This window comes from Aotus nancymaae, unplaced genomic scaffold (genome assembly GCF_030222135.1).
Source record: "Aotus nancymaae isolate 86718 unplaced genomic scaffold, 86718_ANA_hifiasm-v0.15.2.pri h1tg000108l, whole genome shotgun sequence".
In the NCBI taxonomy this organism is placed as follows: Eukaryota; Metazoa; Chordata; class Mammalia; order Primates; family Aotidae; genus Aotus; species Aotus nancymaae.
In genome coordinates this window covers 8981921-9005419 of record NW_026988523.1, presented here as the reverse complement: position 1 = coordinate 9005419, position 23499 = coordinate 8981921, and the positions used below count along the sequence as shown (strand labels likewise).

The 23499-nt window shown below is 43.3% G+C and overlaps 1 protein-coding gene across 3 annotated transcripts in view; it reads right to left on the bottom strand.

The window, feature by feature from the left end:
• The window catches only part of PAPPA2 (pappalysin 2), a 376815-nt gene that overhangs the window by 275242 nt on the left and 78074 nt on the right, over positions 1–23499 (bottom strand). The window contains exons 1-2 of one of the 3 annotated variants that reach the window (XM_064370885.1): positions 11793–11815; positions 7929–9751 (exon numbers count right to left, since the gene is read on the bottom strand). In XM_064370885.1, the coding sequence (XP_064226955.1) occupies positions 7929–8847 (919 nt within the window). In that variant the 5' untranslated portion in view covers positions 8848–9751; positions 11793–11815. Of the gene's footprint in view, positions 1–7928; positions 9752–11411; positions 11591–11792; positions 11816–23499 lie in introns of those variants that run through there. The other 2 variants (XM_021668059.2, XM_064370884.1) reach the window with 2 other exon arrangements.

Sequence of the window (23499 nt, the reverse complement as noted above, 5' to 3'; positions counted from 1 at the left end):
GTATCTAACCAAAAGAAATAGAATTATATCCACTTGTGCACAATGTTTGCAATGGTGAAAAAGTAGAAACAACCAAAATATCCATCCATTTAAGACTGGATACACAAAATGTGGTATATGCATGGAATATTACTCAACAAGAAAAAGGAATGAAGTGCCAATACATACTGCAACACGGACGAACCTCAAGTGAAAGAAGCCAGATACAAAAGATCATATATTGCATAATCCCGTTTTTTTTTGAAATGCACAGAATAGGCAAATCTGTAGAGATACAAAGTAGGTTGCCGATAACTAGGGCTACGATGGATTTGGAAAGCAGGGGAGGGAAGAGGGTAGGGCTGATGGGTACAGCATTTCTTTTAGGTGCCATTAAAATATTCTAAAATTAGATTGAGATAACTGCATAACTCTGTAAGAATATTAAACACATTATTTGTACACTTTAAACACATGAACTTTAAAATAAGTTATATCTCAATATGCTATTTTTAAAAAAGGGAAAAAATAAAAATAAACTCAACCTGGAGTGCTCATATCAAGAAATTAGCATGATTTGTTTCCTGCAAGAAATATCTAGGAAGTTTTGTTTAGATTTGAACAAAAGGTATGTCCCTACCACTGATAGTGTCGCAGTCTCTCTGTAGAAGTTATTTTGCATAGTGTGAAACTGGAAAGCAAAGGAAAAAAGAAAGGTGGAAAAAGCAGCTGGCAGACTACTGCCCATGAGCAAAATCTAGCCTGCCACCTGTTTTGGTAAGTGAAGATTTATTGGAACACAGGCATAGCAATGTGTTTACATATCATCTACAACTGCTTACACATTATAACGGAGTTGATTTTTTTTCAACAGAGACTGCATGGTCTGAGATGTTTAAACTATTTATTATCTGTCCTTTTACAGAAGCACACTGCTGTCTTCTGCCCTGGACTCAAGAGCCTAGACTCGATAGTCTAGAGTCTTGCAACTTGAATCACAGTCCACATACTAGCAACAGCAACAGCACCTGAAGCCTGTTAGAAATGCAGAATCTCAGTCTGCCCCAGAATCTGCATTTGAACCCAAATCTGCATTTGTGTAAGGTAACTGTGTTAGTACAAGAAGTAGGTGCCAAGACAGGATTAAATATATAGGATTTTATTAGGGGAGACAATTCTGAGGAAATATAGAGGGATCCTAAAAAGGCTAGGAGAGCCATCAGTCAATGCTGCAAGTCTGACCCTGAAGGAAGAAAAGAGGGAAGGAAGGTGGGATGAAGTGTTGTCTACAGTGCAGTCTAAGGAATTTCCTGCAAGGCCTTTTTGAGTCCTCCAGCCAAAGTCAATGACTGCCTCTCAGGAACTGGTCTGCCTTTATCCGTGCCACCCCAGGAATGTGTGGCCACAGTGCGAATGCAGTGATGTGTTTCAGAGCACAGCGCTCGGGGTCCTTGGCCCATGAAACTCCCTGCAGTGTGTAAGACATACTTTCACTGCACCTGTTGCCAAGTGTATTGCCATGGCAGACATCTTAAGAATAGTCTCAGCTAATCTCTATTCACATTTAAGTTTGAGAAGTAATGCTGTAAAGCATGAGTTAGCAAACTTTTTTTACAAAGGGCCAGACGGTAAATATTTTGGCCTTTGTGGGCCAGAAGGTCTCTTTTGCAACTACTTACCTTCACCAGTTAGCAGGGAAGCCACCGCAGAGAACACATAACCAAATGGGTGTGGCTGTGTGCCAATAAAACTTTATTTACAAAAACAAGCTTCAGCTTTAGACCTGATGTGACCCATAGGCCATAATATGCCAACACCTGCTCTAGAGCTGCGAGGATTAAACTTCCTTAAAGTAATGAGACCCCTCCTTCACATGAAACAGGTAAGGGAAGGGATGCTCCTGTTGAAGGTAGAATGAGAGCCCTGCACTCAATGGTTCCCCTCAGAAGCCCCTAAGACACCTCCGTAGGCAGCAAAAACAGAATCTGAAAGCCACTACCCTGGATCCCACAAAGAGACTCCAGTTTCAGAAAGTCCCTCTCACTCTTTTATTCATCCTTAATGGGCAGTTAGCAGTCTAAATTTCTATTTTGTCTATTCTAAAAACATAACTGAGGGTGTTTAATACTGTGCAAGATATTTTGGAATGACAAAAGTGAATCAGACATGCATTTGGCTCTGGAGGAACTGCCAGTAGATAGAAATGAGACATACACCTAACGAATAAGGCAGGAAGCAACACGCACCCTAGGAAGTCACACATGAAGGGCCCTGGAGGCAGAGATGTGGAGGAAATTACTTCCCATAGGGATGAGGGGCATGGCCACAGGCTGTGAGAAGAAGGGTCATACTCACAGTCTGTTTTACTTCTTAACCCAGATACCTTACAGTCCCTCCACATTCCTCTCTTCTAGGGGGCCACATAGCCACATGGAAAACCTTCTATACAGAGATGCTAATTTACAACCATCAAGGGATATGCCCCGTTCACACAAGACAACTCATGCAACTCGTACTCATCACCGTGGGTGAACCCACCCCTAGAAACCAACAGCAAGCCCTCGTGTCCACGAATCATCCATGCCTAGGGCAGGTGGCCATGACTTCGCTGCACATCTGGATCCTAACCAGGGAGCAGAGTCCTAACATGGAGGGAACTACACGATTCCACAGGGTCCTTGGAGGACAAACACTCTGACTTGAAACTTGGCTGTGATATAGGAAGAAGCAACTGAGGAGAGGGTCACGCAAACCACGTCTTCAGGGAGATTCTGGGAAAAGTATAGATTTGCCTCTTCAACAGTCATTGAGTCCTATTAGGTAAAGGGAGAGATCCCACACATGGCCTGCCTATTACATTCTCTTCACATCTATGTGAATCTGGCTTCTATGAAGTTCCATATTCTACATGGATGACACCCTCCACCCTGAGTACAAAACTGCCTTAATGGGAGAAGGGGTGTTTCATCATTCTGTGAAATCTCATTTCTTAGATGTCACTAAGAAATAAATAATAAAAAATTTAAAAATTTTATTAATATAGGCCTTAAACAATGGGTTTCATACATAATGTCAGCAGACCCTGGTTGTCAGGAAATCCAGAAGGCTCCTGATATGGTTTGGCTGTGTCCCTACCCAAATCTCATCTTGAGTTGTAGCTTCCAAAATTCCCACATGTTGTGGGAGGGACCTGGTAGGAGGTAATAGAATCATGGGAGTGGGTTTCTCCTGTGCTGTTCTTGTGACAGTGAATAAGTCTCATGAGATTGATGGTTTTATAAATGAGAGTTCCCCTGCACAAGCTTTCTTGCTTGCCACCATGTACGACATGACTTTGCTCCTCATTAGCCTTCAGCCATGACTGTGGAACTGTGATTCCATTAAAGCTCTTTCCTTTCTACTCAGTCTCAGGTATGTCTTAATCAGAAGCATGAGAACAGACTAATATAGCTCTGAACGTTGTGTGAACTATGTGAACACGTTTATTTTTCTAGGGAGTGGACCTAGCTTTCATCAGATTTTCAAAAGGTGTTATGGCCTCCAAAAACTTAGCACCACTGTCCGATTTATTCAAAATAGTACTGCTCAGGCTGAAAAGAATGGATTTTTTTTTTAAATAAAATAAATGAGCCCTTTGGGGCCTCTGATTCTACCCATGTTCATGATTATTTTGAGACCACACTGTGAAAAAGTCTGTTTACCAACATTCTCATTTTACAGTTTAGCAAAGTCAATTCCTAAGAAATTAAAGTGAATATTACACCTAAGGAAAAATGATAGGTTAGTAGGTTAGAACCAAAATCTCTCTCTTTTCCTCCTCCTCCGTTGTTGTTGTTGAGAGAGAGTCTCTCTCTTTTCCTCCTCCTCCGTTGGTTGTTGTTGAGAGAGATCTCTCTCTTTTCCTCCTCCTCCGTTGTTGTTGTTGAGAGAGAGACTCTGCAAGACATTGTCTTATTTTTTTTTTTTGAGCTTTTTAAAATTTTTATGTAAATGGAATGATATTTTGTATACATATTTTTTTTTCCTTTTTCCATTTGAGGAAACCAAGGCATAGAAAATCTCAAGTGACTGCCAAAGACCACAGCCCTGATAAGCGTCAGAGATGAAATCTGACGCCAGGTCTGCCTGCCTCCCGAGTTCTACACTGGGATGTACTCTAACGCTTGGATCCTCAGAGGAGAAAATGTCAGGGACAGTTTCTTAGACATCTTTGTGCTCTCCACAGGGCCTTGCCGTGCTTTGCATGGAAGGCACTCAATAAATATTTGTTGGATGAAGAAACCTGGTCTTAGGCTCCAATTCTGCCATGGACTTAGTGACTCAGTCTCCTACAACTTGGAGCTGCAGGTGGTTACTCAGCTGGGCAACTTCAGGGAACATTTGAAATCAATTATGGGTGAGGAGGAACCTATTAAAATCTTCTCTTTTGTGTATGTTGGGGTTGAAAGAGAGGAAAGGAAGTTGAGAAAGAGGGAAAGGAACAGGATGGTTTCAGGGTTGGGTGCTGGAGCTTAAAATTACACACCCAGATGGGACAGAATTTGGCTTACGTCCAGTACTCAGTTCCAGTGGCCCAACCAAATGGGCTCCTGACCTCAGTCTACTCCTAGGTGGCCACATGGCCCTGAGCTGCCAGGCCCCTGACTAGCTACTCTTATGGAAGACTCTACAGTGGGGCAGTTGGACACAGTCCTCTCCTGTGCCTTGGCTGCTCTGTCTCAGCTATGAGAAATAGGCGACTTCATTGCAGGGACCCAGGTGCCATATCTTCCCCTTCAAGGGCCAGGGAGACTTTCAGCACCAAAAGCCCGCGAGCTCCGTGTTGTCCTCAACTCCAAACAAATGTATTCTGCCAATTCATTCTGGAATTCAACTTTCTATTTTGGAAGAATGTGGGAGTTTGGAGTAAGGGGGAGGGGGAGGGGGTAACTTTAGTTGATTTTCTTTTCTTTACTAGTTGCTAAAGTGCAACTTAGTCACAACCCCAAAAATGCCACTTTTGCCCTTTCACATAAGCCCCACAAAAAAACACTTGCATAAAGCTGACCCCAAGGGATGCCTATGAACAACATTCTGGGAGAGGACAATTAAATGCATGCAGTCCAGAGCCAGGGCAGGACAGTCCTCCAAGAAACCAGAGACATTCCCCACTACGTGGCTGCCTGCTCTCCTGTGAATGAGACAACACTGCCACCTAGTGTTCTGTGTAGAAAGTATCCTCTAAGACCCTGCATCTGGGTCTGGGGAAGGGGAAGTTCCTCTGTAAATTGCTGTGGCTGCATTGCTTAAAGTCTCCGTTGAAGAGAAAATGCCCTTAAGTAGGTAGATTAAGGATTGGGAAACTGGGTTTAAGTTGAGTAGGTAGAAGCTAAGCTTTGAGAGCTGTTGAAAAAGTGTAGGGGCCAAGTCTCGCAGCACCTTGGATCATGCCCGGTGGAGCAGCAGAACTGCTGAATTGTATGTGGATCCCAGGGACCTGATTCCATTGTCATTCTGCATAGGTGAAGGCCAACCATCTGAGAATAGACAATGACTGGCTCAGGGGCCAGTACTGTACGGTAAGAGAAGGAAGATAGGCTGGTCTGTCCATAGGCATGAGTAGATTAGGGCAAATGCCTTTGGAAACATTATGGTTCTCAGGCATGGAGACTGCAGGTGAAGTGTAAGCAGCTAAGCGCAGTGAGTACACAAGGATGCCCAAGCCCTCAGGAGCCCTGTTGCTAGAATGAAACCATGCTCCCAACCCCCATCTTTCCCAGACCTTTACCCTAAATCTTTACTGAATATTTTTTGATGTACAGAAATCTAAAGAAAAATATAGAGTGGTAGGTGGAGAAAAGATAGCCCTGGGCATTCCCCGCCCTCAACCTTTCTGGTGTAGACCTAAGCGGGGAAATACCAGTATACCACAAGGGCCACTTTGATTTGAAGAGAAGGAAAACTCAGAAGGCAGATGGTCTGCAAAGGATTTCCTGCCCAATTTTACATGCTTAAGGAGGTTAAAAGAGTTCAGATGGGCACTCTGGAGAAGAATCTGTGTGCTGTGGCAGCACTGGCAGTGGTTGGTGGCAGGGGACAGGTAGGCAAGGGAAAGAGATGTCCTGGGGTGGGGATGTGGGAGGTGCCACAGGAAATGCTGTGACTGGAATCAAATTATGACACTGCTTTCCTCTATGCAGAGCATCAGACAGAGCACAAGAGGGACAGGACAGGGGTCAAGTTTCCCCAGGTTTGGGCTCTAGTTACCCAAAGAGGTAGCCCCTTAGAGCCTCCCACATCGATGCCTGTTGGATCCTTCTCTCATATTTTTCAGCCAGGGAATTAATCCCAGGTCCTTACGTTGCTACTGCAAAAGGAGGGGTAAGCGGAGTCCTGGGTCTTAGTCTAGACTGCAAGCACACAGTTTCCCTAACAGATGGGTACTAGGAAGCAAGATTAAGCAGCAAGAAGATGTCATCTGGGAGAAACTGTGGAGCTGCCAACTCTGATCAGATAATCATCTCATTATTGCTTTCATTTGGCCCCAGAATAAGGATTTCCTTCTACTCTTTCTCTTCCCCCACCTAACTTAGAGCCCAACCCTTTTTTCTCCCCTTTCCCCACCCCCTCTCCCACCCAAAAATAAAATACAGCAAAACCACAAGACTTGAGAATGCTCAGTGTCTGGGAATCTCAGCTTCCAAAGGAGAAATCACAACCAAAGAGGGGGAGACAGAGTGTCCGGAAGGGATGCTCCAGCAACACCCCCTTGAAAGAGGCTCCCTCCTTGCCGACTTCTTTCCCTAGTCTGAAATTTACTTGCAGGCATCCAGTAACCTGATATTTTTTTCTTAATTTGGAAAGTTGTCATGTGATTCAGTTGTCCTGGAGTTCTATTCCCAGCCTGCCTCACATGCCTTTTACTGCCTCAGTTTTCTCATCAATATAATGGGACTGGAAAACATGAAAGAGTATTGTGGATAATCCAAATTAAGAAGATTATATGGCTCTACTATGCACCTTGCTTTGTGTTAGGTTCTGTCATGGGGAATTCAAAAGGATAATAAGGTACTAAATGATGAAATATCACCTCTAATCCATGAACTCTTGCTTTATCCCAACCTCCCCAGGAAGGTAACGGGAAACAGTCACTCTGCACCTCATTTTTCTATCTTTCTGGGTGACTTTCCATGAAAACCAAGATCTGTGTATAGGAGAAAACAAATGTGGGTCATGTTCCCAGACATGACAAGTGCTCCTGATCAACACCGTGGAGTTACACAAGGTTTCATTTTTCAGGTCCTTCTTACAACAACAGTCAGGCCTAGGAGTCGGGATCTTGGCTTGTAAATGCTCACTTTTTCCAGGGGACCCTACTGTTTCTGGGCTGGACACACGATTGCTGGGACAAAGTGAAGGGACCTCTAGGACCTGGACCAGATGGTACCTTTCTGCCAAGATCCAGGGCACTCAGAGAAAAGGAAACCAGGCAGGACTTGATGGCTGTGTACCTGGCAGCCTTGGTTCCTTATTGCCTGGTCCAGCCCAGGCATAACCCATTGCTCAGGTCCTTGGATTCTCATCTGCCTTCAAGGTTGCCTGAGTATCTCATCTTGGACTATCAGAAATGGAGTGTGACACCCCTTCTCCTTTGCCAAAGAACCAAGGAGATCCATCCCTTTAAAGAGGTAAGAGAGCTAAAGTCTCCTGAGTGCAGGAACAATGTATAAAAGGACATGAGATCAATACAAGGTACAGAGGCTGATATGGCTACAGTCAGTATCTCCTCTTTGATGGTGTCTGGAATCCTGCTGTGCTGATGAATAAAGGCCCTTCCCCCTCTCCCTGGCTAGCGCTTTCTGGCTTTTGTGTTGGGTCTCCTTCCCATCCTTGATCCCTAGGTCTAACCCCTCAGAAATAAAGCCAGCCGTACCCTCGGGATCTCAGAAAGACCAGGAGAGGGGTGTTACCTGCGATGACGGCTGGGTTGTTCTGTCCTCCCTCCGGTTTAACCCAGGTTTCCACTGTGAACGCCTCCCGGGGAATCTCAGCCAGCACTTCTGGACGCAGCAGCAGCCGCTCCCGCCTCCCAGAGAAGTATAAGATGGGCAGTCCTACTTGGGAGTTAAAGGTCTTTGCTTCCCAGTAGGAGTCCTCTCCACCATTTTGGGTTCTGTCCTCCGGCAGACTCTTTTTGATCCTGTGCTTAAGGGAATGCTCGGACCAAGGTTGGACATGTGAAGAGATAAAAAAGTCTCCCAGTATATCTTCCTCCTGCCTCTTCCACACTTGACGACGCTGCCTGGACTTGGCCCAGCCCCTCCTTTGGGTCTCTGGTTTGGGTTCCTTCAGGTTTGTGAAAATGGTGGTGGTAGTGGTGGCAGCCATGGCCAAACCTTTCTGAGTCCCAGCCCCACCTAGAGTCTTCTTGGATCCTTGATTTTCAAGATAAATGTCATCATCTCCCAGCAGCTCAGATTGCCCAATAGGACCATCCCCTACCCACAGGGCAGCCGGCTGTTCAGCTGCACTCCTCAGTCCTGCTGGATTTTCAGTCAGGTCTTGGGGAACCAGGCTCACAGCATTTCCTTCAGTGTCTGGTTTGCTGCGTCCTGCATGGTGGATTTCCTGCTCCCCCACAGGGTAGGGCCTTAGGTAGTTCCCAGCCCTACTGGGGTAGACTCCAAAGAGGTGATGCTGTGAAGCAGCTCTGGGTCTTCGAACCTTGGCTCCCAGCCAACAACGTTCTCCTTCCAACAGCACCTGACTCAGGTGTTCCCTCTGAACCAAGGATTTCTTGTGTGTCCAGCCCAGCTCAGAGCTGGCAGAACAGAATGCCCACCCAGCCAAAACAGCCAGGCTTATTCTCAGGATCTTTAAGCACATCATACCTCCCACAGCTCTTTCTACAGAACCAGAAGTCAAGTTCTGGGTACCACACCAGAGTGATGGGCAGAAGAGAAAGGGGCAGCTAGCAGTGGATTTGCAGTCACCAGGGAAACTGCTTTGTTTGCAGACCAAACTTTTTCAGACAGCCTCAAGAACGCCTCTGCTGGTTACCTGTGCCGGCCACTCTGCCAGCGTGGCTTCTATGCCTTCCCGCCACATGTGCTTCCCGCACGCTTCTCCCTTGGTATCTCTCTTCCTGCTCTATTTTAGTCCTTGCAGAATGAACTTAATTTCTCTTGGTTCCTTTGAATTTCCTCCCAGAGAGCTCAGGTTTCTTCACCCCCGCTTCTTCTTCAACAACCCCTCCCCTCGGTGATACTAGAAGAGAGACCCACAGGCATGAGCCAGGTCTCTCAAATATACACTCACAGGCACATACCCCTCACTATCTGAAGTCAGTCAAAATAAACTTATTCTCTAATTTTCATTTCTTTCTCTTCTTCCTTCCCTCGGAATTACCTTCTCTTTTTGTAGTCCTTAAGCCAAAATAAGTTCACCTTAAAACATATTGCTAGAACTTTTACACAGAGACACACAATTTGAATCTTCTTATTTTTACATGCAAAAATAATCTAGAGGCACAAAAATCCAAGCTGGTACTTAACTTTCATTCTCCAGATGTCCTCAGCCAGGTCCCCATCCAACTTCCAGTCTGTCCGTGAAGGTTAGAGTGTTTCCTTCAGTTTGGTGCTTGGGGTTGTTGGTTGTTGCTTTTTAATCCCTCATCCAACTTGTTGGTAGGTTGAAAGTCTCCGTAAAGTTATTTGGGTTGTCAGTTTGCTGTTCTAATAACCTTATGAGCCTGGGAGCTCTTGACTTCACCTTCTGGGAGTCTTGTGGGTTCCTGGGGAGATCGGGAAAAGAGCAGAAAGAAGAGCTAGACTTCAGGGGACCTGCCCTTTCCAGCCTCTCCTGCTCCCCTTGGCTCCCTTTCTCTGTGCCTGTCAATATCTTCTTGTTGTTTTCTTTTTTTTTTTTCCATTTAAAGACAATGATGATGTCAAAGCTAGTAAGTTCAATACATCACTCCACCTACTCCCTGTCCCCTCCTTCCTCACCAAGGCACAGGGGACAGACGCCACTCTTGGCTTCCCCAGTAAACATCTTGGGCTTTCTCTTTCAGCAGCTGCAGCCTACACAATCAATAGCAAAGAATCAATACTGTTTTGGAGTACTCTTCTGTGTGGATTCGCCCTCTGTCTCTCTCTCTCTCTCTCTCTCTCTCTCTCTCTCTCTCTCTCTCACACACACACACACACACAGACACACACACACTTGCTGTGAACACACCTACCTACTGCCTAATGAGCCCACACTAAGCTTTTAGGGGTCCCTTGTATCTTTCTTATGTTTTGTCACAAACCTGTATTTTTTCTTACTTTGATCAAGAATTTGGGATTTAAAAGAACAATGCCCTAAATTCACTTTAAATCAGACATGGGAGAAAGGAAAAATCAATTATCCTGCTGTGAGAAGTAGTAAATGGAAATGCCATGAATTTGTACTACACAGATCTTCTTTTTCTCTCAGAAGTTTCTCAATCTGAAGTTACTAAAAGTCACCATATGCTGAATGAGCAAATAAACAAATGACATGTTCAAAATATGTTACTTACAAAAATGAACAGCTAGACCCAAGCAACCATGTTCCCAATTGATTTGAAATGGATGGAAAGGATGGGGAAGAAAATGTCATGATTTTAACCTCTGAAGTGTTTGTGCCTAGAAAAAGGCTTTCTCAAAGGGTCCCCACCCTCTAAGTGCATGTGCACCTACACAAATACACACATGTATACATGGACACACACGGCGTGGTTCTGAATTCTTAGCACAAGTGAGGATGTCTGACCACAGGTGGTACAAAACAGTGGAGAAACACATTGGGTCCTTCATTCAAGTAACAAGGAAAATCACTTACACTTTTAAAGTCACTGCTTGTGTTGCCCACATCTAAAACACGCAACCCACATACTCTGGAGTAAGATCACGCTGCCTCTTCTGCCTTGAATCTCCTCATCATCTTCTAAACTCCTCTAACCCAGCTAAGAACTGACTTGTTCGCATTATAAATGCTGTATCTTAAACATCTCGTCCCCAGCATGTGCTGTTTCCTTATGTAGAATCCACTGGAGCCTCGAGGCAAGTCCCCCAAGAAGATATCAATTCAGGCACGTGGACATTACTAAGCAGACATCCCTCCATCCTAGACTGCCCCTTTTTCCTTCCCTTCACTTTTGACTCAGTTTTCTCTCTCTCTCTCCTCTTTCTGAAGCAGCTCAAGAATAAAGATTAGGGGTTTGGGGAGGGGGATATAGAGAAAGCCAGGAAAGCAGAGGAGGCACGCGCACACACACGCACACACACACACACACAGCAGAAAAGAAAGGAGGGAAGGAAGAGAGGAGGTTTAATTCAAGTAAAGGGAAGATACTACTCAGGTAAGAAAAGAAGTAAACTTCCCCCTCTCACATGCCACCCCATAACCCTCAGAAAAAGGTTTCCTACCATTCATTTCAGGAAGGAGGGATAACACAGCCAGGAAGAATTCCGCCTGCTTTTCTCCCCCTTTTAATGTGTAAGGGATCTTGCATCCCCTCTAGGTCTCTCCTGGCTCTCAGCTTCTAGTAATCCATTCATAAGGTTTCAAGAAGCTACACAAAACTCAAGCTTCCAGTTTAGTTTCTCTCTCTCTCCCTTCATTCCTTTGCTCACCACTCTCCTTCAGCTCTTGGCAGTCCCAAGTTAAAAAAAAAAATGTTGAACCATTTCTGTGTTTTCCTCCTGTTGTAACTTTTGCTGTGACATCATAACCCTGCCCACCAACACCCCACCTCCCTCTCCTTTCCATCCCACCCCTCATCAGCCCCATACCCGCAACACACACACCCCCACGGAGAAGAAGGGCTCCTGTCAGTTCCAATGTGTGAAAAACACAAAGCTACTAGAAGGTGCCCCCTCCCTCCCTCGGCCCCCCCTCCTCTCTTCCCCCTCCCTGCCTTACCCACCGCTCAGCCTCGGCTCTCTAAAGGCTTTTAACAATGATCCCATCTGTTTGACATGTGCGGAAAGGTGGGCTGGATTCAAATAATCTGTCAAGTGAATCAGATCAAAAACACAGCAACCCCCTCCTCAATTCCATCACACATACACACCCCCGAGCAAAAGTGTGAGAGAAGTCAGACTTGCACAGCACCCACCCTCGATGCCAGGGAGAAAGACACCAAACATGCCAAGGGAAACCCAAATTTACATAGACATAAATTCTGTTGCTATTTGTTTATGACAAACACCCACACCCCAAGTCCCCTACCCCTCTTCCCCAAACCCTGCCACTCCGCAAGTGCACAGACTTGAAAGCTGGTCGAATCTGTTTTGAAATCTCCAAGGAGAGGGTTTTTCCCCCTTTTTTTCACTCCAAAGCACTATCTGTGGCGATCAGACTGAGCAGGGTTGCCAGCAAATGCAGGAGGCCCCTTCTAGGGTACAGGCTTTCAAACCAGCGAAGCTAGAGGGAATGGATTTAAGGACACACAGCAGGAGCTGGCTGGATTCATTTTATTTTGGGGGTAGTTGGGGGAGGAATATCATTTCTGAAATGCCCAAGGAATGAAGGGAGAGGATATGGATTTCTTAAACAGTTTTTGCAAGAGGAGCGGTGTCTTGTTTTGCAGGTAAATCTATAAGGCAAGAAATTGAAGCTTACAGATAAACAAGGACCAGGACGGAGAGGCAAAGGGAGGGAAAGGGAAAAGAGGAAAGCGAGGAGAGGGAGGAGAGGGGATGAGGAGATGGGAAAGGGGGGAGAGAAAAGAAGGGGAGAAGGACAGACGGGGTGGGGGGGAGGAAAAGAGAAGAAAGAAGGAGGCGTGGAGAAAGAGGGAAAGGGGAAAGGAGTGAGGCAGAGGGGAGAGATGGAGGAGAAAAGGGGTGAAATGGAAGGGGGAGGGAAGGAGGACTAGGAAAAACAGAAGATTCTGGGAGGAGAAAGAACTGAAAAAGAGAAGTAGAGAAGAGAAGAGGGAAGAATCAAACAGAGAGGAAGGAAAAATAGAAAGAGATGGTGAGACACAAAAATATGGAGACCAGAAAGGCAGTTAGATCCATGATGATTAAACATAAACAAATCTCAGAGGCAGGTGAAGGAAGGAGATACTGTAACAAGGGGTCGAGGTTAGGTTTATGCACAGAAGACAAACGACACACAGTAAAGGGACTGTCTCTTAGTGATTGGACATGTTTTTACAAAATCCGATTGCAAGGCTTCACCATTGTCTCTTTAAGGAAACTCCTCTTCCCTCCGCTTTCCCTCCCTGCATCTCTGCCTTCAACATCCACCTCCACCTTCCTTCTTTCACCTTTCATTTCCAGCATATCTTCCCTTGGAGAATTCATGAGTAAAATTCAGATACCTACTCCCCAAATAAACCTATTCTTCATGATCCCTTCCTTTATTACTATCCACAGAGGTTCCTGGGTCCTCTTATCTAAAGATTGGGCTGTTTGTGATCATCTGTGCTTCACTGAAACCCAAATTATATGATGTTTCCTTTAAGCCTATGATGTCAGGAGTGTCTTGCTTGTATTTACTCCTATAGTGGGGCGGGTCAGTTTTCACTAGCTTTGTCATCATTATTATTAAGAGTCTTTGCACAAAGAGAGGAGCCAGTCCACGCTGGCATCCACCTGCAGCACACAGCATTAGCAGAGACAGAGAGAGATACCCCTTAATATGGTCACTGATCCTCTCTGGCTTTTTGGTTCCAAAATTTGATCCCTTGAAGGAAAAGCTCAGCTGGGAGCCAGCCAGGGAGCGTAGTAATAAAAGCCTCCTAGAACACAACCAAATGCAGAATCTATATATAGAAGCCAGATCTGTTTTAGCTACTTGCAGTATAAAATGACACCCGGAAACAAACATTTCAGCAATATGTTTATTGGAATCTTATTCAGCTAGTGCTGGAAACAAAAAGGAGCTTCTCTAAAGGATTTCTCTCTGCGGCTCAGGGTTGCTGCTTTCTGTTCCCCTTGCTCTGGCGCTCAGAGATGGGAGTCGGGCTCTAACGTTTGGGGGTAACTTGAGATTCCTTCAGGGTAATCTACTACAGGCCCCCTTTTTTACGGGTAAGTGAACAAGCACAGAGTCACACAATTAATGATAGGGCCAGACATAGCATCAGGTCTCCTAAATCCCAGCGCAGCTTTTTTGCCTTCTCTGGCTACGCACTGTCTTCACCTGTCTGGCTGGTTTGCCAGCCATTTGTTAACTAGACGGGAAGGCAGTATCAAAGACCTGCCTCCCAGGTTGCACATCCCGGCAAAAAACGCCCAGGAATACATGCTGTTCATGTGTGTTCTATAACTCAGAATCACATAACACTCAGAAAGGAAATGCAAATCTGGATTTCACTCTCCTCCATTTGCATTTTGAGCCAAGACAAGCCCTATCTTCTTGTAGAACTGTTTTGTACTCCGTATGTCAGATAATCATATTTTTTCCAGAACACAATTGCCATTATAAATTATTAGCAGTGTTAATGGTCATGTTTTAAAAGCTACTTTCCATCCAAATAGATCAAAGAATTTCATAGACAGGTTAAGTTTCCCAACACCTCAGGGGAGCAGTATGGTGAAAATAATATGCCAGAGATCTATATTCCCTGGTGACAGTCCCTATTGGGTAAGGGTTTTCTGTAAGATTTTGAGCCTTGGAACCAGCTCGTGGAGCCCTTTGGCTGGGGAAGAGTTTAACAGTGATGCTGGATTCTGCCCTGCTCATCAGACAAACAAAGGCTCTGCAGGGTTTATGTTTCAATTACGATTGCCTTTGTACCTGGAATCTCTTCAAAAGGCAATTTCATAACAAAAATAATGAGTAGACTTGTACACTTGCATTTCCTCTTACTTAATCCACATTGCGTGCATTCTTTCTTTCTAACCACAACAATGTGAATGCAAAGCAAGTATTATGCCCATCTTACAGATGAGGACACTGAGGCTGAAAAAGGTTAAATAACTCAGCCACAGACCTGCATTCTGCTAAGTGCAAGAACCCATACTTAAAAGGTTGCAAACGGTGCGATTCCATTTCTATGACACTCTGAAAAAGGCAAAGCCTTGAGGACAGAGAATGGACCAGTGGTTACTAAGAGCTGAAGGTCGGGGAAATAGCTGAATAGAAAAAGCACAAAGACATTTGGGGCTTACATGGCTACTCTCTATCTTGGTTGTGGTGATGATGCATGACTGTATGTATTTGTCAAAACTCAAAAGAACTGTGTACTAAAAAGGGTTGTTATATGTAGATTATGTCTCAGGAAATGTGGTGGGGATGGGCAGATAGAGCCAGGGGTAGGTCTCGGGTCTTTTAATTTTGAATACATTATTTTTCTATCTACAACCTGTAGGTGCCCAAAGACCAAAAGAGAGTATGACATTGCTTGGTGGTGGTTAGGTGCTGCTCTATGCCGGAACTCTCGACTGGCCATCTCACCTAGACTCTGAGGGGTCCCTTTAGAGCCAGACTGGATGGAGCACCAAGCTGGCTTAAAGTTCCAGCTCCATCAACCCATATGGCCTCAATAAATGCAATACCCTATCACCAAATAAACAATAGTCAACGATTATGCCCCTGTTCTGCCATTCAGCAGCTGTCTGACCATGGGCAAGTTAATGAACTTCTCTGAGCGACCTGTAAAATGAGGAGATTGGAATAGAAGACCTCTAAGTTCCCTTCCAGGTCACACTTGAGATTCTCTTATTTTTCAGCCCAACACTTTTCTAAGATTCTATCTTCTCATTTATAAAAGACAGCCAGTGCTCACTCCCTATAAATATACCAGAGACTCAACTATACATTAGCAGTGGGCACCTATGGCATTTATTTGTGTCCTTAAAGAAAGCCATATATTCAAATGTGACTTTATTAAAACACTGATATGCAAAAACAGGGGTAGTATCTGAAGAGTTTTAGAGCTCTGCTATTATAGGGAGAAAGACTTCCTATACATCTGTAGCATTACCATGTACTTTACAAGTCAAATATAGAACACATGGTATTAGTATGAAAACAGTTACATGAGAGCAGCTTTTTAAATTTGGTGGTGTGCTAGGATTTTAAAATGTGGTGATTTCCCTGAGATGGTAATAGTATTAGCAGTAATAAAAATTAACAATTATTACTTACAATATGGAAGGCGCTGTTCTGGCTATTTCATATATACTAATTGATTCAATCCTCACAACAGTCCTGTGAGGTGGGTGCCTCTATCATCCCCATTTTCAAATGAAGAGTTAAGAATAGTAGCTAGCATTTGTTGAGCACATACCACATGCCCACTGTAGCATCAATGTAAATCTATTAATAATCTAATTTAATTCAACAACAAACCTGTGATATACCTCCACTATGATCCCCATTTTTAGATGGAAACACCAAAGCACAGAGTCAAGCAACTGAACTCATTCACCTGGAAAAGAACTGCCCGTTTCCAGAGCTCTCACTTGTAGTCATACTGCACTGCCTTTTCATGAAGGGTATAAATACAGGCCATGATTTGACTCCCCACATGATAAAACCAGACTTTTCCTGGTGTGGACAACTCAGTGATTCCTCCTGAGTAATGGAAAGATCTTTCCTGGGACTTTTCCTAAAGTCTCTCTTGAGTGAGGGTCCAATGCCTCCAAGAAACATAGCCCAGCTAACAGCAGCAGTCAGGGCAAGTCCCACCTCTGCCAGTGCTAGGGTATCTTCCACAGATTCCCCAAGAGCTCTTGTTCCTACTGCCCTTGCTCCACAGATCCAACATGCCCCTATGCAATTTTAAGAGACAAATAACCAACCAAATATAAATGGAAAACCAGTCATTTTCCCAACTCATTAACTCCATTTGGGAGGAATCATACAAGATAAATAAATGTTGTCTATTTAACTCATGCTGAGTTTTTATATTAATAACAGCTATGAGCTGATAGTCTATTTTATTCTAATCTAATTTAAAATATTAATAAGATATGACCATCTCTAATGTACCCTGCTCTTTCCTCTACATGTCAGTATTAATCAGCTTTCACTAGGTTATATTGTGCTAACAACCCACCTTAAAATCTCCAAGACAAGAGAAAAGGTTGATTTGTCATACATGTTATATGTAGCTGTGGGTCAGCACCCCACTTTTTTTTTTAATTCTGGAATGGAGGGTAAAGGAACAGCTCCTATGGGACATATCATTATTGTGGTAGAGTAGTGGTTCTTAACCAGAAATAATGTCGCGTTCTAGGAGAGATTTATCAGTGTCTCCAGGTATTTTTGGTAGTCACAACTGAGAGAGGGATACTGCCCTCATCTAATGGGTACAGCCTAGGGATGCTACTTAACATCCTCCAATGCATAGGATAGACCCCATCTCCACCAGCAACAAAGAATTATCTCTTCCAAAATGTTAATAGTGAGGTTGAGAGACCCTGTGTAGAGGTAAAATGAGCAATGACAAGCCATACAATTGTTCTTAAAAGTTTTGCATGGGTTTAGTACAGGTAATTACTGCCTGTTTTCTATTGGCCAAATGAAGCCATGAGCAATCAAGGCAGACGTCACTGAGGCAGGGCAGGAAACTCCTCACGCAAGGAGAGTCTGCAAGAAGTCACATAGTAATAGACATGGTTATATAATCTTCCTACAGGGACAGGAGCAAATTATTGGGAACAGTAGTGTCATCAACCACAACTTACTTAACTGAATTAAGGCAATGAATGAAAAGATGCCCTAGGGTTTCGGGCTATCCCAGAATTGTTGGTAAGCAGGTGGCAGTGGGGTAAAATGTATTGAAGACTTAGAAGACAGACCCATAAAAAGCTGGGTCTTTTCAGATGAGCTATGTAAACAGGCTGACATAAAGTTTCTACATCTGCAATAGACAGGTGCTAACACTTACCACACAGATTATCCTAAGGATTCGTGAAATATTACATGGGAACTGCATTGTACAGTGGGTGGCACAGATATATGTATGAGGATTGTGGTTATTAACTTTTACTGGAAAACTTCTACACGTAAGCCAAAGGTACAGAATACTTTGGCCCACTGTTTTGATTAATTTTGATCTCATCATTTTGACCCAGTAGATCGTTTCAATGCTACCATTTTTGGTCCTTGGAAATAATTTTATCTCACATTACAAAATAAACACTAAAAATGGAAATTTATTGATTCAGAGATAAAAAGCAATCACAAAATTAGCATTTTTCCAAAACTAATTATATTTCAAGAGGAAAATTCACTAAGTCATGTAACTTCCTTGATAAATTCCTATCAGGATGGTTAAGTATTTTCATTATTTATTATTTCTATGTTTGTTTTTACTAAAATCAATTTTTGTCTAAGTCAGTTCTTAGCTTTTGGTCACGTGAGACTTATCAATTACAGCTTCAACTATTGTGTGTTCTCTTTTGAAATAATTCTTGCTACTGAGTCCAATGTTGCCAGCACAAATTTTTCATATGTAAATTTGACCATGTGCAATTGTATTCCTTATCAGATTAATTTTATTGACTATTTCTACTGTTAATATTCATTAGGAGTTGGGTAAAGTTTTTGACTGCATTGTTTTTTGGCTAACAGAAAAATGTGAGTATATTCTCAAGTATTCTAGAATTACTCTCTTAGCTAGGACTGATTGCCCTATCATATTCACCACTTAAATTATTTTCAGTTACTCAACTATCCACTCCAGAGAAAAGAAAAGAAAATAACACCACCAAAATGTCCCAGGTAGAGTGGGTGCAGTAAGGTGAGATGGGGATCTAAATTACAGCATCAAAATGGGTAGCAAAAGTCACTGTGCTTCAGTAAGGGGCATTACAGGTTTTAGAGCAGTTTCTCCAACTGTCCTAGACAAAGGTGAGCAAATGTCATGTTTTTTTCATAAAGTAAATAAACAAATAAAATTTGCATGTTACTCTACAATACAACCTGTCCATACTTATTTCAACATTAATTAAACTTGAGTTAAATTGATGTTCCAGGGACAAATGCCATATTAAGCCTGTGTTTCTGGCTTCCTCTTGCACACTGCCACCTTCCTCAGTTTGGTAAGTGTGCCTCAAAAGAATCCAAAGAAATTACATTTCCATGAGGGAGACCTGTGTGTTATGCATTAAGAACCAGGCATTGGGCTAAACACCAACTGAGACTCAACAGTATGATGCCAGAAGGCAAGCAGGAAGAAAACAATTAGGACTGAAAATGAATGACAGAAACTCTAGTTAACTGCCCACCTTCTCATCCCACCTAAAAGAAGGCTATGACATTGTGGTTAATAAGACATATGTATGGTCATTCCTCATTTTCCATAAGGGATTGGTTCCAGGACCCCCCTGAGAAGACCAAAATTTTGAGGATGCTCAAGTCCCTTATATAAAGTGATATAATATTGGCATATGACCTATGCACATCCTCCCGGATACTTTAAATCATCTCCAGATTACTTACAACACCTAAATCAATCTAAGCGCTATGTAAGTAGTTATTATACTATATTGATTATGGTATAATGACAAGAAAAAAATCCTGCAGTTTTTTTTTTGGTCTGAGGTTGGTTGAATCCATGGATGCAGGACCCAGTCATACAGAGAGAGGGCCAACTATTTTCAATCTTTGGTCTCAGGTCCTGGCAAAGAGCACCTAAAACCCTGAGGATTTCCTAAGTGATAGGAGAGACAAAGGTAAAAGGAGCATTTTTTGTCATTCATAGCAAGCTCCCTCAATCATGCCTGAGCTGACATTAAGGAGGTGACTTTTGGAAAGCCCTGACACTGGGGACTGATTATTAGGAAAACCAGCCACATGGTTAGAGGGTTGGAATATTCAGCCCCACCTCTTCGATTTCCAAGGAGGGGAGAAGAGGTGGAGATTAAGTTTAACACCAATGGCTAATGATTTAATTGATCATGACCATGTAAAAACCCAAAAGGAAGAGGTTCAATTAGCTTCCAGGCTGTTGAACACATGGACACGCTGGGCAGGTAGCTGGTCAGAGAGGACATGGGAGCTTCGTGCCCCTTCCCCATACCTTGCCCTGTGCATTTCTTTCATCTGGCTGTTCCTGAAATGTATACTTTTTCAATAAGCCAGGAATCTAGTAATAAACTGCTTTCCTAAATTCTGTGATCTTTTCTAAGCAAATGATTGAACTTGAGGAGGCAGGTTTGTGGGAACTTCAGACTTGTAGCCAATCTGAAGAGAAGTTGTGGGTAATCCCCCATTTGCAACTGATGTCTGAAAGTTGTGGGAGGGTAATCTTGTGGGACTGCGCCCTTAACCTGTGGGATCTACACTAAGCCCAGGTAGGTAGTGTGGGAATTGAATTGAATTGTACGACATCCAGTTGTCGCCCACAGAGAACTGGAGACTTGCCTGCTGTGAAAGAAAACCCCACTCAACTGGTGGCCAGAAGTACTGAATATGAATATAAAGAAAAATAGTTGGATTTTCCTACTCAAAAATAGTTGAGGAATGACATTGAGTACCGCTCAGTACTTTGAACCTGAGCTAACACCAGGAATTCTAGATGAGAGCTGACTCTAAGACAGCCAACAGTGTTTCAGGACCAAGTGTTAATATCACAATTAGCATGTATGGAACAACTCCTACATCCCTGTACTACGCACTGGCCATGCATCATGTCATCAGAGTTAGATACTATAAATATTGTCATTTTTGTGTGTGCAGGGGTTGACACTTGGACTAGTTAAGACACTTGCCCAGGACTATTACAGACTGCAAGCAACTGGATTGAGGTAAATCAGCAGGACTCAAGTACATGGTGCTTCTATAAGCCTGATATCAAGACTGAGGTCTTCCCTAGGCTCCAGCTATTCCCATGAAAGTCCAGCATCTAGAGATGAAAAAACTGGAGACACGTTAGGGAAATGCCCTCCAATCTCACACTAAATCCCAAACCTAAGTATCTTAAATGATAGCGTCTATTTCTTGCTCACTAACACTCAGTACAAGAGTTCCTGCTGATGAGTGGTGATTCAGTGGCTCAGACCCCTGCCATCTGGGCTCTACTATTCCTTATAGCCTTGAAGTCCACTGCCTTCAGCTGGTAAGTAGGGAAAACGAGATGGCCCACTTCTTAACTACTCCAGCTTGGAAGTGGCACATATCACACATCATTGGAAAGAAATAGTTAATGGCTTCACCTCAAAACTAATGGATTGAAAATATAATCCCTTGCTGGCAACAGCGTCCTTACAACTCCACACCATGAAAGGGGCACAGAATCTCTGACAGACAATCAGCTATTTGTGCCGCTGAGAACATGCTCAGTCCTTTCACCATCCCCAGGTATGGCATTGGAGAGGAAGGAGGGGATGTCCTGACCTAGTCATTGAGGTTCTGAAAGTCTTGGGGTAGTTCCTCAAAGAAGTCAAAATTGAAGAAGAAGCTGAGCTAAAGCTCCACAGAAAGACATCAAACACAAAGTCAGAAGGGAAGTCTGAGGCTCCAGAAAGTGGCCAAACAGAAGCGGCCAGGTGCAGAGATGAAGTTGGAAAGTGGGGCACAATATTGAGAAAGCAGAGAAAAGAGAACAAGAAGATTGAGGGAAAACTCCAAGTGTGGGGACTGCAGGGATTTTCTTAAACAGAGCCTACTGCTCGTGTACAAAGCAATAGAAGGGAGAGTGGGCTGGAAACAGCATGGACGGGACAGCAGCACTTTCCTTTGACACACAGATGGAAGTCTAGGCGGCCACACATGGACTCCCCAAAGCCTGGCTGCCTCTTTTCCATAACTGCACTTCTGGAGAGTGCCACCCCCAAGACAGCGAGGACCCTGAAGAAGCCAACACTGATGTTTAGAATACATTTTCCCTCTATCTGAAATAGAGTAACAGAGATGTTGTAGGTGGTTGTGGAATTCCTCCCACACTTTGATGCTGCAAGGAAAGGAGCCACAGTCAAGGAATTTGTAGCAATGACAAAGTTAAAACTGTCTTTTTGAAGGAATTAAAAGGACTCATACTGGAGAACTTTTGTAGAGCCTACAGAATTTTAAATACGTTGAAAAGGAGTTCCTGTAGCTGATCTGTTTTTAAAGAATTTTTTAAGTGATGAAACACAGTTCATGTATAAATATAATTTCAAAATAGATATCTTTTTCCCTAGATGTCTTTGGGAAAAGGAGCAGACCTACTGAACAGGACATTTACCCTTCCTAAATCCCCTTCCAGTCCAACCTTTCCACGGATAGCAGCCATAGCTGGAGTAGAAAATCAAACCAAGACAGTCTTGAGCCTGTAGTTGGTCAGATGTCCTCCTACCCATTCAACAAAGATTCTGTCCAGTAGGGGCCGGGGGAAAGTTCAAGCTCATCTTCCACAGACTAAACTGGTCAATGGGGTACCATTGAGAGGGCAGGCTTTGTAGGCTGGCAAACACTGTTCTAGTCTGGACTCTGCCCCCATTTCCTGTATGGCACCAGACAACACAGGCAATGGGAGGAGCGAGGCTTGTCTATGCCATACATGAGAGCCTGTAACAAAGAACATCTCTCAGCAATGGATCCAGCATAGAGGAAGCACTTAATAAACACTAGCATTACTAAAGAAGTAGGCTGCTTCAAATCTGCAAACCTTGCATTTTTTTTATGTTAAACTTTCTGCCACTAACAAGGGTCCATTTTGATATCACTTCTCACTGTACTCAAATAATTAATCCTTTCCTATGTCTCAGTTGCTCCTATGTTTGTCTAAAACTGTCAGTCTTGTCAGTCACAGAAATCCCATTTTTATACCAAACATTTGGTACTGAAAATCCAAACATAGTATGACCAACCTTACATACGTTCAAAAAAAAGTAAATGCTCTAGCTATAAGGGGAAATAATTTACAACGAAATAATATAAATTTTCATGTGCAAATACTTCTGACACACCTACATTAAAAGACAAACAAAGTAATCACATGCTTGAACCTACCTCCTGTGAACATGTTCAGACTTCAGGAAAATAAGAAAATATTCAACAAACGTGATAGGTATTTTTCTTTACGTTGGCATTTTTAAGTAAGTGCTAACGAAGTGTGTCAGTATGTATTTGTAGAGTCAGCATGACTACAACAGCACCAAGGCTGATTCTGGTGTGTGGTCTGAGTGACTCAGATACTGTGGGAAGCATTGCATCAATGGTGTGACTTCCCAAAATGGAGAACAATGCTTAGTGAAATTGGTGAACAAATCAAAAGGCAAGATTCCTTCAGTAACATAGTAGCTGCCTTCTTGGGAATGCATATTTAAAGAGTACAAAAACTAAAAGTGTTTACATTAAAGTGTTTATATCAAAAATAGAATTAGCTCCTAGATGTGCATCATTATAAATGGATTTTTTTAATCTACAGGGATGTTTGGAAGGACATTCAAGAGCCAAGCAGGAAGCAGGAAAATTCATCCAGTGGCACTACTGATGCACTAGAGGGGTATTTATGATCCCTGGTGCTTGTCCAAGAATGCAAGGGGTAATTTCCAATCATTTTGACCCTACCAAAGATGCCAGTGGTAATTTCCAAGGATTGTGACACCAAAACTACCCTTACTA